The 14,566-nt window shown below is 36.5% G+C and overlaps 1 protein-coding gene across 4 annotated transcripts in view; it reads right to left on the minus strand.

The window, feature by feature from the left end:
* LOC106868471 (uncharacterized) overlaps positions 1-14,566 on the minus strand; it is a 374,724-nt gene that overhangs the window by 224,397 nt on the left and 135,761 nt on the right. For all 4 annotated transcript variants that reach the window (XR_016241222.1, XM_089349730.1, XM_052966721.2 and 1 more), the window contains exons 2-4: positions 6,805-6,903; positions 3,071-3,175; positions 47-190 (exon numbers count right to left, since the gene is read on the minus strand). Coding sequence is in view for 3 of the 4 variants with exons in the window: in XM_089349730.1 (XP_089205856.1) it covers positions 47-190; positions 3,071-3,175; positions 6,805-6,903 (348 nt within the window). In the remaining variant the exon portion in view is untranslated. The remainder of the gene's footprint in view (positions 1-46; positions 191-3,070; positions 3,176-6,804; positions 6,904-14,566) is intronic.

The following is a 14,566-nucleotide window of genomic DNA, read 5'->3' on the forward strand; positions in this document are numbered from 1 at the left end:
GATTCTATATTTAATGAAAAACTACAAAAGTATTGATTTTACTTACGTTTAACGCACTTGGTCTTTCGATTCGTTGCTATATGCCCAGGAAGACAACGGCATTTGTTAGCAAGACATTCAGAATTCTGGATAAAATCAGTACAGCGACAACACGTTTTGTGTTGCTGACACGGACTGTCGACACGTTTGGCTGAAATAAATTACAATGTAATTAATCAGAGAATCTTTACAAGTTTATTGGAATTGTACTTACTTATCTGGCAAGTGACTTGATCTGAGACTGTGTTGAAATTTCAATTTTTACACTTTAGAAGCGCTATGAACTATTATACATTTATCCTCGTTCATCGCGGATTCATTTATCACTGTTTCCGAAAAACGCAGTATGCCCACTGCGAACCGTGTTACGCTTATCACGGATTGATCCTTGATAACTGGATCGACGATCAGTCAAAGATTGTGCTTGGAGCGCAAAAGTGCACCCCTACGACCATCCACAATACTCAGTGCTACATGGGGTCTTGAAACGAAACCTGTTTTCCCCTATGTACTATTATTTATTCCTCACTGATTCATTTAACACGGTGTTCTTTTAACCAAAGACCCGTGATAAACGAAGGTAGATGTATTAACTTTTACAATTGTTTCATGAGGAATCAAAATTTTCGTCGCACACTGTGACCGGGTTACTGAGATACTTCCAATGCAACTATCTAAAACTTAGTTTCCGACGAATTGTTATAAACATCAAACTTTCCTCTTAATGAATTTATTATAACTCTAGAAATTCAATTTCAGACAGATGCAGTAGAAGTGTGTCAGTGACTATGTTGCAGTGTGCGGCAAAAAGATAGTTCCTAGCGAGTTCTTAGCTCAAATATTTTCTCTTTATTAAATTTACAGTAAATCCAGCAACTAAATTCTAGACAGCTGCAGTGGAATTGTGTTAGTAACCAGGCTGCTTTGCTGAAGTGAATAATATGACTCTTCGCGAAATAGATGAGAAATGCATTTAACAGTTTTCACTGTGTTATGAGCAACTAAGATGAATCTTAACGATGTCATTGCCTTATTATCAAACTAGAATATTTTATGATGCATATGCCACTAATTAAGATAGTTGACATCATAGAATATTGATTTGTAGTATAGACAAAGTGAAATTTCATAACGTAGTTGATTATATTGATTCCAGTAGTTGACTAGTAATTTTATCGACCTCTGTGGATGAAAGGTAAAGCTGATGTCGATGGGATTTGAACTTATGATGTAAAGAACTGTAACTAAATACTGCATGGCATTTTGTCTGACATTCGTTTCTACCAATCCACGCCTAAGAACATTAAATCTGTGGTTCTCAAATACTTAACCCAATTCCATCTCCAGAAAACTTATTAAGGAAATTCTATGTCCTTTTTCTTCCTCTTAATTAATAGTTGTTTTTTTTCTTTTTATTTTGACACAGAGCCATCAATTTTGAGAGGAGAAAATGAGTCGATACCATCGATATCAGTACTTGACCGGTACTCTATCTTATCGACCCCGGAGGGATGAAAAGCAGCTAAACTCCATGGAATTTGAGTACCGGAAGGCGTTTGTTCCGACCCTGCAGCAGTTCTGTCATCTTAATAAATGTTTCTAATTTAGAACCAAACCAGCGATTTTGGGGGAAGGGATAGTCAATAATATCGACCCCTGAACTTGACTGGTTATTTTATCGACCCTGAAAGAAGGAAAGACAAAACAGAACACAGGTCGTAATAAGTTAAAATGAATGCTGCAAAGGATTTTTCCGACGCTGTAATTACTCCATCAGCTCGCCGCCATCTTTTTCATAATCATCAAGACAAAATTCGCATTTTCATAATTCCTCTTTCTTTGCAACAATGTTTGAAAGTTCGAAAGGGATAAAATCATCTTAATTTTATTAAACCTGCCAACTTGTGCGCTCTTTTTTAATCTTCATAAGCCCACTTTTCAAGAGAAACCTTGCATTAAATGACATTGATTTCAAGCTTCAAATTTGGTAGATAGTGTATAGCCGATTGTATAGACACCAAGGTTATTTCATCAGAACTTAGCCCCAGAAGCAATCACAGCACTTAGTGAACTTTATTTTCGTTACTTCCTAAAGATAAAGGGCAAACTTGATTTTATTGGGAAGTGAACACAGAACATAAAGAGTCGTACATAGGATACTGCAACATGGCATTTTCCCAACGATCTATTATTTCTGTCATTTATCACCTCCTTAAACAATATTCCATCCATTCATCCATTTTCGTCATCCTTTATTTCTGGAAGGTCGTGGGAGTAGAGTCCTTAAGCACCTCCTCCATAGGGTCTTATCATTACACTTTCCAGTTGGATTCCCAAGCGTGACCAACTGGCTTTATAAATATTATCCAACCATCTCGTTATTATTCTACCTGTAGGTCTTCTGTCGGTTGGCTCGGCTTGAAATGCTTTCTTGTAACATTTTAACTACAAGTCCGTTGTACTGAATTTGTGACCTCTCAATGCGGAGAAATAGGTGTCCTTGATTGAGGGGGTTCGTTTCAAGTTGCTTCACTCCACGTGACTGAAAATGAATACCAGTGACACCGGGAGTATTAACTAACCCTGCATCGCAGACTGGAGTCCCGTTTAGCAAGAAATCTTGTATTCTTAGTTGCTTTAATGCCATGGGAACCAGGAAAAGTTAACGGTTTTAAAAGCCTAATGGGTCTATAGGTTAACATACAGAGTGTCCACAAAGTCTGACTACATAGATTAAATAAAATCATAACATAAACAATTAAATATAAGAAATAATAATTTCTTAAAGTATGTGTTAATCCCCATGTACCCAGACTTTGCGGACACCCTGTACATTAATCAACAACACTAAGTTAATTAACACTTGCCAGAACGTAGTGAGTTGCACGTAAATACCACAAAACATTTTTGTTCATAGCTTTATTAATTCTGTTAATGTACCCCACACTTTATCGATTAAGTAACACTTGATAGCATTCCCATTTTATTTCAGTTAATATAAATAGCAAAGTTATAGAAAACGTAAGGTTACCTTCATCACTCTTGTCCTTGCAGTCATCTGCTTGGTCGTTCACCCAGTTTAAAGGGATGCAATTCCCATTGTTACAGCTGAATTTATTGACACATGGAGAGTCGACTATAATGAAAAAATAATATTTCTTTATAAGCGAATTTGGTACAATGACTTCAAGCTTAACTGTGTGTGCGTGCGGGCGGGCGTGCGGGCGGGCGTGCCTGTGTGTGTGCGTGCGGGCGTGCGTGCCTGTGTGTGTGTGTGTGGGAGAGAGAGAGAGAGAGAGAGAGAGAGAGAGATGCACATCCACATACTCTTTCGCGTATGTTTGTACGTTTTTTGGTACGCATTCACATACTCTTTCGTGTGTGCGTGCGTGCGTGCGCGGGGAGTGGGGTGCGTGTTTGTGCGTGAGGTGCATTTTGTTGGCGTTGTTATTGTTCGTGCTGGGGCATTACCTTGAAGAATTTTTAATCGAATGTATCGGCCACAGTATTCATTTTGAAGCCTAGTACTTATTCTATCAGACTCTTTTGCCTAACTGCTAAGTTACGGAGACATAAACACACCATCACTTTTTGTCAATCAGTAATGGGAATCAAACACATACACAAATACATACATATATATATATATGACGGGCTTCTTTCAGTTTCCGTCTACCAAATCCGTTCACAAGGTGTTGGTCGGTCCAAGGCTAAGTAGAGGACACTTGCCTAAAGTGCCACGCAGTGGGACTGAACTCAGAGCCATGTGGGTTAGGAAGCAAGCTTCTTATCACTTAGCCACGATGTTACGAAAGTTTTGAATGGAAGTAATTTGTATATTCAAAACTTTAAAAAAGAAGAAATATTTAAGGTAGGTTAATGACATAAATTTAGATAAATACATTAAAGTGTGGTACATTAAATGGCCGCAACCTAAAATTCTCAATAATCAAACATTATCGTGTTTCTTTTTTTTTTTTTTTCCTCGGGGTGGCCCATAAGTCAGATCCTACTCTGAAAATTCAATAACAATTTGTTAGTAAAATAAGAAAAGTCATTTTATCTTCAGATAGTTTATATTTTGAAAAAATTGCTTTGAAGTAATTGAGGAATATATCTACTAAATCCTTTAAATTTTGCTTTGAAGTAATTAAGGAATATAATCTATATAGAAAAGAAAAGAAATGGAGCAATAATTAACAATGAGAAGTTGATCATTGGTATTAAAAAGTCATTGCTTAATTGTAGTTTAGAACCATTTACAGCTGTTTCTGTTTATAAAATCGAGGTAAATTTGCATTTATCTTTTCGTTTCTATATATATATATATATATTAAACCATGATCTTACCTTTAAATTATCAACTACTGTATACCTCATAGCTAGGACTATACATCGTGAGATAATACACCAGTAATGTCTACGGATACATTTATCCCTTAGTTGTTTGCACAACCTCTAACTCATAATTTACTTAACATATCTATTTCTTGCTAAGCTGCTTTAGCCAGACATAACTCAAACATCTACTGGTAAAATGGAGCAAATAACAATAGAAGCATCATTAAAGGATATACCGATTCCACCAAAAGATGTATATCTAAAAGAAGTCATTGCAAAATTAACAGACTTCACCCACCGTTTACAATGGAAAGCCTTACTCTACGATAAAAACAATCAAGCAGAGACTACCTCTCACAACAACAGTAAAGACTTTACCGAAGGAATTTTCAAAACTAGAAAAACACCCCCACCAAACAGCCACCTGGACGCCTTTGAGAACGAACTATGGGATACTATTAAGAACCTAAAATTTAAACGATACCCACTAGGGAATAATACTTACCAAAGAAGCCTAAAGGACTTACTACACAAACTGAAATCGCAAAAGAGAATTATTGTACACTCCGGTAAAGCTGGAACTCATACAATTTGGATATTAATTTATACCACCGGTTGTTCCATAAAGAAATAACGAAAAAATACAAATGAAGGAGGCTGGAGAGTATATAAGCCGAAACGTTGTGTTGACAACAAACAAGATTAGAACAAATATCCGTCAAATGTAAATAATGTACATAATTCCTCATCTCTCAAATATAGAACTGATGTTGCTGTGTTTGCGTCTCCGTAACTTCACGGCTCGGCAAAATACACCGATAGAATACGTACTAGGCTTACAAAGAATGAATCCTGTGGTCGATTTGTTCGACTAAAGGCGGTGCTCCAGCATGGCCGCAGTCACATAACTGAAACAAGTAAAACATGACTGAAACAAGTAAAAAAAACTATACCATTTTAATTCCGAGCAACGCCGGATATATCTGCTAGTATCTACTACATCCTTTCAATTTTCTGCTTTCTGACAGCTCGTAAAGTATCTGTCGAATGCTCAAATTCCTTGTATATTATTCTTTAGTTACAGGAGTATTAGGGATTTGTTTATGTGAACTCTTTGTTTGAGATAACCACTCTAGATAAAAGTTGTTAACAGACAAATTTAATATGGAAAGTAACTTTTGTACCACCTTGAATTTTTAGAATTTACTCATTAACTTGGTCGGAAGAGATGCTTTACGGCATTTCTTCTGACTCCGTACATTCTGAGGTTAAATCTGGTGGAGGTCGACTTTGCCTCAGAAGTCGATGAAATGAAGTATCAGTCAAGTACTGGAGTTAATGTAATCGACTTAACACCATCTCTCAAAAATGCTGACCTTCTGAAAAATTAGAATTTATGACTATATTTAATAAACTACATTTAATAAAGGTTGTTAACATTGACGCAAGGTTACAATTTGGGTAGGTTATTATAGGGCATTAAACCGGTCGTAGTACTAAACAGGTAAATACAGTTGAAAGAAGGAAAATTAATCTCAGAGTTCTTTTTTTATTGTTAAATTTAAACGTAATGAACATGACTAAATATCATAAAACATTTTAACCGATGCTTTCTTATGTCAGCTAAGCCCCCACCTTTATTATTATGACCGAGTTCCAACCCGAGTCGTAGCAACAAAGTCTGCTCGCCACACTTCTCGGTCCATCATCACTGCGTCGATGTCCTGGATATATTCCAGGCCAGTGTAACGAAACGTTTTCCTCTACTTACACCTCCATGAAGTGGATTTCACAAAGGTAGTTTGGATACTTCCAGTGACAAGAGGGAGCACACAGTGACTTGATCTTCTCGCTAACTTTTGGCAGGTCTCCATATAGGTATTCATTTGTCATATGTTGCTACCATTTCACATTTAGAGCTATTCATAGCATCCTTGTGTGGTATCCATTTAGCCCGTTTGATAATTTCTTTATCAATGTCCATGTTTCACTGCCATATAATAGCACTGATTCCACAGTTACAATGAACAGCTTGATTTGAATCTGCCTCAACAATTTGGAATTCCAGCCTTTCTTTAGTTTGTAACAGGCTGTCCATACTTGTGCCTTCCTGATCTTAATGTCTGCTTCCGAACTGCTCACCTAAGTATTTGAAATCTTCAGCAATATTCAATTTGAAACTGCTCAAGCAGATCTTATCTTTCAACCAATCAAATGATTCAGAACTGTTTGCTTTGAACGGTTCCAAATTGAATGCTGTTGATATTTGTTAATGGTAAATACTTGTTTTTTTATTTAACATTAAAATAATGTGGTGTGTGTATTCAAGATATAATTATGAACTCAACAATGCTAAAAAATTTCTATGCCTGAAATGATTTATAAAAAGGTCATTTTTAGTTGATTAAACAAAAACAAAATGACCTTCATCGGAATTGTCGAAACAATCATTGACACCGTCGTTGAATAATATTTCTTTTATACAGGTTCCATTCTGGCAAGGTAGTTTGCCTTTCCCACAACCTGAAAATACACACAAAAAAAACTCATCAGTCAGAGATTAATTAAAAGTACATCATTGAAATATGAATCTATGTAATATCTACAACAGAAAATTCAGAAATACAATTCATGTGAAGCAAAGCATGAAAATAGTGACAAAGTTATCTTGGTTAAATACAGAAATATTTTTGGTAAGAAATTGAATATAGAGACGCAGATGTGGTCGTGTGGTTATGTAGTTATGATGCTTTAAAGCCAAGTGATTTCGGCATTCATCCACAAAGCGGTATATTGAGTATAAGTTCTGAGTTATAGATATACGGCAGAATTCCACATACGTAATACAGTGAATTGAAAAAATAAACTTCGACTAGCTGACGTTTTCTTGCGATTAAGTAACAAAAACTCCTTATAGAAGTGGTTATCCAATTGCTGAATGCAACAGGTATGTTTCGATTCTTGTTAAATTTGATCATCATCATCATATATATACCCAAATGTAGGGAGTAGAGCAGGTAAGATTCAGGTTATATATGTTTCCTAGCTAGCAGATCCTCTGATGTAATAATTACTCAACAAGGGATACTTCGCTAGCTACTCATCAGGTTAAAGAAACCTTAATTATATGAAGGTAACATAGTCGTTAAAGGAATCCCAAGTTAACTCACCGAAGATGTGTGTGAGAGAGAGGGTGGAATGTATGTAAGCAGAGGGAAAACAGTGACTAATATCAATAGGTCTGAGAGACAGTAATTCAGGGAGCATTCTGCGTTCTATATACACGCACAGTAGAGACTCGCATGTGTAGCATACAACGTTGAAACACTTTGATAGTGAATATGCTAGGCTGATGGGATCTAACAAGACTGAAACCAGCTGGTTTTTAAATACAAACCCCACACCTAAATGTATTGCGTTCTTCATATTCCATAAATTTGGATTAGCTTATGGTATTTGGATTATTACAGTTATCTACTTTCTTTATTCTAGATTTAATACTGGTAGGGGTAATTTTTATCTTCCAATTTCAGAGATGATATCAGTTGATTGAAGTGTTTCAGGTTCGAGCGGAATTTAATCGACGGAAACAGTGCAGAAGATCATTATCTGTTTGTGTGCGCATGGATGCGCATGTGTGGATGTGTCTGTGTATGTATGTACGTGTATATCCGCGTGTGTACGTATGCTTGTTTTGTCACGAAACTGCGGTTAAAAATGCTGCAGAAGGGGTTCTGAAAAGTTCCCGGTTTTAAGGTTGCTCAACATTCCGAATTCTTTTATAGAGCTTAGAAAAACTGAAGGACTGCTGCAATAAGTCCGTGTATCTGAGAGGGGAACATGTTGAACAAAACCATAATCAACTGATCCTCTTGTATTTTCTTTTACCCGAAGCCAGGAACTTTTCAGCACCCCCTCGCATATCAAAAAGGTAATTTAGCCACACGATAATTTTTTGATCGATAAAAAAATTGAAATAAGTACCAAGGTGAAATAAGTGCTGGGATCGATACGAGTGGCCAAAACACATTCAGAGGTCGTACTTCTTTATGGCTGTAGTCCAATGACTGAAACCAGCATAAAGGAAGGTGAAAGATTACGCGGTTGAACTGATTATTATTTTCGCGGCAATTTGGCAGAATCCTTAGCACGCCGGAGAATTTCATCCGTTTTTACATTGTGAGTTCAAATTCTGCCGAGCTCGACTTCACTTTCATCCTTTTTAGGTTGATGAAATAAGTATCAGTTAGTTAAGCACTGGGGCCGATGTAATCGACTTGCATCTTTCCGCCAAAATTCTTGGCCTTGTGCCAAAATTATTATTATTATTATTATTATTATTATTATTATTATTATTATTATTGAGTGAGAGAGCAGCGTATGCCATCAAAGTGACACTGGAGTACAAATATACGAAGCCGAATATACACATCATGGCTACACATCTGATAAGGGTACACCAGGCACATGCATCACAACTAAATGTGCGCAACAAGATGAACTCATATTAAGATAAACAGCGCATGACCTTGCAGATTAGTCCCACTGAGAATTTTCTTCTGGTCGAGTTGCCCATCCTGCTCAAAAGGTCTCTGAATAAGGTTTATTTAAGGAAAAATGAAACACCCTTGTTTCCAGAGATGAATTATTCAAACCCCAAAGAATTCCTATCAATACATGAATATGATGCTTCCCCACTACTTCTGCTCGTGATCAGAGATGCACTTATTGTCAGCCACTAAGAGATATGCTCGACTGGTTAAGGTCTGACAAGCAAATCTGTGGTATTAAGCAGAATATATACTGTAGCCCATCTTTTATACCAAGACAAAACGTTAAGATCAAACGCTATGAGAGTTATTGCCTGGTACTGCATCAGGTAGAGCTCTCATTGACTTGAAAAGGAAATTGAGAGTGAAGAGGGAAGTGCTGTCCTTGGGTGAGTTTATTGAAAGGTGAGTGAAATGGCAAGAGTGGATAGCACCTCTCTAAGTGTAGACCTGTGAGTCGGAGAGAAGGAAATGGATAGGGCACTTGCTCCAAGGGTTTCAGGGAAATTTCGGACAGTGGATTTCCTCGTTTATCCCTAGAGGCCTTCCTGTATCAGGAGGGCCACATCTCCATCATCCTCCCCACCAATTTTTTTTTTACTTTCGTATGCTATGTATATGTCCCTTCTTTTTCAGTGTATACCGTGTATACTTACCTTTTTTATGATTTCATCATTATATGTAAACCCCACCCCCACACTTTATGGCTGTCTCTGTATTGTTCCCTTCGCCCTTGTGGCAAATAAATGAAATGATTATTATTATTATTATTATTATTATTATTATTATTATTATTATTATTATTATTATCATTAGAACGTCGAACAAAATTCCAAGTGATATTTTTTCCCAGTTATTTACATTCTGAGTTAAAATTCCGCCGAACTCGACTTTACCTTTCATCAGGTCGGGATCGACAAAATAAAGTGTCAGTCAAATACTATAGTCGATGTAATCGACGAAGACCACCCCTCTTCTTAACATTGCAGGTCTTGCTCCAAAAATTAAAAGGTAGTAGTAGTAGTAGTAGTAGTAGTAGTAGTAGTAGTAGTAGTAGTAGTAGTAGTAGTAGTAGTAGTAGTGCAGCAGCAGCAGCAGTAGTAGTAGTAGTAAAAGCAGCAGCAGCAGCAGCAGCAGCAGCAGCAGCAGTAGTAGTAGTAGTAGTAGTAGTAGTAGTAGGTCGATTTATACACCGGGTCTACTTTCGAGAACAAAAAATTCCACGTAAAATGCAGTAGGAAATTTTAGCGACAATGTCTGAATGTTTACACGGCCATGTTTACGGTATATACTATGTCGAACTTGTTCGCCGGAAAATACGGTATTCTCTATTATTTTATTTCACAATTTTTTTAATCAGTCAATTTCTTGTGCAGGGGAGAAGTGGCATATTTCTCCAATTTATCGACTTCCAACTAAATGACTAACATTTTTATTGAGTTGGGTTTATCAGCTAACCCTCGAACTAAACGCGTTCCTTTTCTCTGGTTTTGCGCTCTAGAAATAAATATTATATCAAACTGAAATATCAATGAAGATTTTGTCAGACGCTACCAGTGTTGTATTTATATTAGCTATCATGCACTGGCAATCTTCCAGAATCTTCCCTTTAATTTTAAGCACATTAAATCTTCAGTAGTTTTTTTTTATTTATTATTTTTGGGATTGCTCGAATAGAGAGCAACAAGTTTAAAACATTAAAATGTCCTTCTGGTTTTCTAAATTTAAGGCAGACACGAAAAGTGATCGTTAGATATTTATTTTAATAAGTTCGCTTTGCAACCACCCGGTTTTTGATTTAGTCGCAATGCGTGACATCTTGGGCAAGTGTCTTCTACTATAGCCTCGGGTTGATCCATGCCTTGTGAGTGAATTTGGTAGACGGAAACTGTGTGGAAACCCGACGTATATATATATGTGTCCGTGCGTGTGTGTGTACTAGATTTTAAAACTAGATACTGAGATCGATTTGGTCGACTCAACCCTTTAAGGCGGCGCCCCAACATGGCTCCGGTCCAATGATTGAAACAAGTAAAAAGGTACGATGGACAAAAATGTAGAAATTTGCAAGTTATTGTTATTAAATCTACTCAGATTAAGTTTCTAACTGATATTGATACGACATAACTTGTTCAACCTGTCTTATGACTGGTTGGTCGGTGACTGAATCATTCCTTGACTTATTTCTGTACCAGGAAGAATACACAGACAACTCCAGATACGTATTCATACGTATCTATGGCCTCTTTAGGATATGAATTTTGGATGGATCTTACTCCATTCATCTATCCATCTTCTCCACTCACTACTCCTAGAAGGGTTGTGTGAACAGAGTCCTCGGACAATTCCTCAATAAGGTCCTATCAGAAGCAACCATCATTACACTTTCCAAGTGTGAACAATTAAGTCTATGGATAGTATCCAACCTCTATCGCTTGGTCTTCAGCTGGTTGGCTCGGGGTTTAAAAAAAAAATTTTTTTGTTATTAGAAATTTTTCTGACAGAGAGTTTAATAATACAAAATTTACATATAGATGAAGCGTTTATATATAGTGAGTTAGTAATCAGGAGTAGTATAGATAGTTGGAAGAGAGCATAAAGAGCAAATCAAGTAGGACAGGAAGAATTGTTATACTGAAATAATCAGATGTACTTCAAGGGGACACCGCTTACATTTCAGCCCTACCTACATTATATATATATTCCTTAGCAAGAATAGTACTGTCAGTGACATCAAAGTTTCGGTCTGCTTAGCTGAAGGTTTGATGTTCACTAAGCAAGCCGAAACTTTGAAGTTAATACAAATACTATTTTTGTTAATGAATAATCAGTGTGCACTCTATAAACAGTATTGAGTAATCCTTCAGGTTAATATAAAATTGTTTTTATTATAACTAGACATAAAAATAAACATTTAGATAGATAGATAGATAGATAGATAGATAGATAGATAGATAGATAGATAGATAGATACACATACATACACACACACACACACACACACACACGCACACACACACACACACACACATATATATATATATATACAGGGGTAGGGCAGACTAATGGAAACACATACATATGTATGTATATATATATATATACATATATATATACATACGTATGTATGCGTATGTATGCGTATGTGCATGTAGCATGTATATATAGATATAACGTGTTATGTATATATACGTAAACTATAGATGTATATAATTATATACATGTATAGTATATAATTCACACACACACATATGCACACACATATATATATATATACATATATATATATATATATATATATATATATATATATATATATATATATATATATATATATATGTATGTATATATATATATATATATATATATATATATATATATATATATATATATATATATATATATATATATATATATATATATATATATATCGCTATCGGTATGAACTACGAGTCATTATACATAAATTCGTGTTATTTTCAGTGCAAAATCGTGTTATAAGTACAGATTGACTGACAATAATTATCTTAACATCTTTTCTTTTAACAGATTGCCATATTTCTCGCATCGTTCAGAGCAGCTGTTAGTTGTTTCAACATTCCCGAGGAAATGCGCGACTTGTAGCATCTTATCTCCCTGACAGTCTGGAACTGCGGCAGAAATAACTTTTTATAGACAGATACATGCATGCATACATAAATATTGTTTACTGCTCTGTAAACAGATATTTTTTAATGGTTTTTGTTGTTGTTGCTGTTGTTCTTGTTTTTAGTTTTTATTTCTTTTATATTGTTTTTCTACCTGAAAATCCCACCCGTTTGCAAAGTCATTCAATTAATTATTTACTTAAACATAAAAGTTAAATAGTAAATATAATAATAGATATGCAAAACTTTAATTGAAAACAACTGACAGTGCGGTGGTGTACATGGTAACAACCTTAGGGCACTCAGGAACTACCCGGACCTCTTCGCTGTGACTCGACTTGCTGTAAATAGTAATCAAGGCTGTGTGGTAAGTAGCTTGCTTACCAACCACATGGTTCCGGGTTCAGTCCCACTTCGTGGCACCTTGGGCAAGTGTCTTCTACTATAGCCTCGGGCCGACCAAAGCCTTGTGAGTGGATTTGGTAGACGGAAACTGAAAGAAGCCCGTCATATATATGTATGTATGTATATATATATATATATATATATATGTGTGTGTGTGTGTGTGTGTGTGTGTGTGTGTGTCCACCATCGCTTGACAACCGATGCTGGTGTGTTTACGTCCCCGTAACTTAGCGGTTCGGCAAAAAGAGACCGATAGAATAAGTAATAGGCTTCCAAAAAGAATAAGTCCTGGGGTCGATTTGCTCGACTAAAGGCGGTGCTCCAGCATGGCTGCAGTCAAAAGACTGAAACAAGTAAAAGAGTAAAAGATTAAAAGAGAGAGTAAGTTCCCTCGAATCACAATCTGCCGTTTTGAATAAAGATAAATCACATTCGACCGAACAGGTCAATATATTTGTAAAACGACGAGATGATGGTCACAGAATTTTAGATTTATCTATATATTTCTCTATGTTCATTAATGACGTTCATTATTACCTGATCGGTGCACTCGTGATGGCTCAGTAGATAAAAGTGTGTAGCGTGATATTATTATCTGATGGTAAAGCGTTGAGCTGGCACTGGCAGAAACGTTAGCACGCCGGGCAAAATGCTTAGCGGTATTTCGTCTGCCGTTACGTTCTGTTTTCAAATTCCGCCGAGGTCGACTTTACCTTTCATCCTTTCGGGGTCGATAAATTAAGTACCAGTTACGCACTGGGGTCGATGTAATCGACTTAATCCTTTTGTCTGTCCTTGTTTTTCCCCTCTATGTGTAGCCCCCTGTGGGCAATAAAGAAATAAGAAACGTTAGCACCCCGGATCAAAATACTTAGTGGTAATCCGTCCGTCTTTATGTTCTGAGTTCAAATTCCGCTGGCATCGATTTTGCCATTTAATTTTTTTTTTTTCGGGGTCAATGAAATAAGTACCAATGAAGTACTGGGATCGATGTAATCGAGTAGCCCTTACCGCCAAAATTTCAGGCTTGTCGTAGAAAGGACTATTGACTGATGGCTGTGAGGCAGCGGGTTGGCAGAATGGTTACTGCGCCGGACAAAATGCTTAGCGGCATCTCTTCCGACTTTAAGCTCTGAGTTAAAATGCCGCCGGGGTTGACTTTGCCTTCCATCCTTTCGGAGTCGATAAAATAAGTACCAGTTGAACACTGGTGGTCGATGTAATCGACTTAATCCCTCTTCTGAAATTGCTGGCTTTGTGTCACAATTTGAAACCATAATTATTTGATGGCAATAAAGCAGCGAGTGGCAGAATCGTTAGCGTCTTGGACTTAATGCATAGCAGTATTTCTTCCGGCACTTTACGTTTAAATTCTACAGGGGTCAATTTTGCCTTTCGTCCTTTCGAGGTCAATAAAATAACGACCAGGTGCATGAAATAATCGACTTACCTTTTCCTTTAAAATTGATGGCCATATTCAAAAATTTGAGATCAATATTATCTGATGGCAGTAGATTTGCAGAATCAGTAGAGCGTTGGAAAATTATGATTAGTGGTATTGGTTCCGGCTCCTAAACTATAGGT

This window comes from Octopus bimaculoides, chromosome 3 (genome assembly GCF_046866305.1).
Source record: "Octopus bimaculoides isolate indiv1 chromosome 3, ASM4686630v1, whole genome shotgun sequence".
Taxonomy (NCBI): Eukaryota; Metazoa; Mollusca; class Cephalopoda; order Octopoda; family Octopodidae; genus Octopus; species Octopus bimaculoides.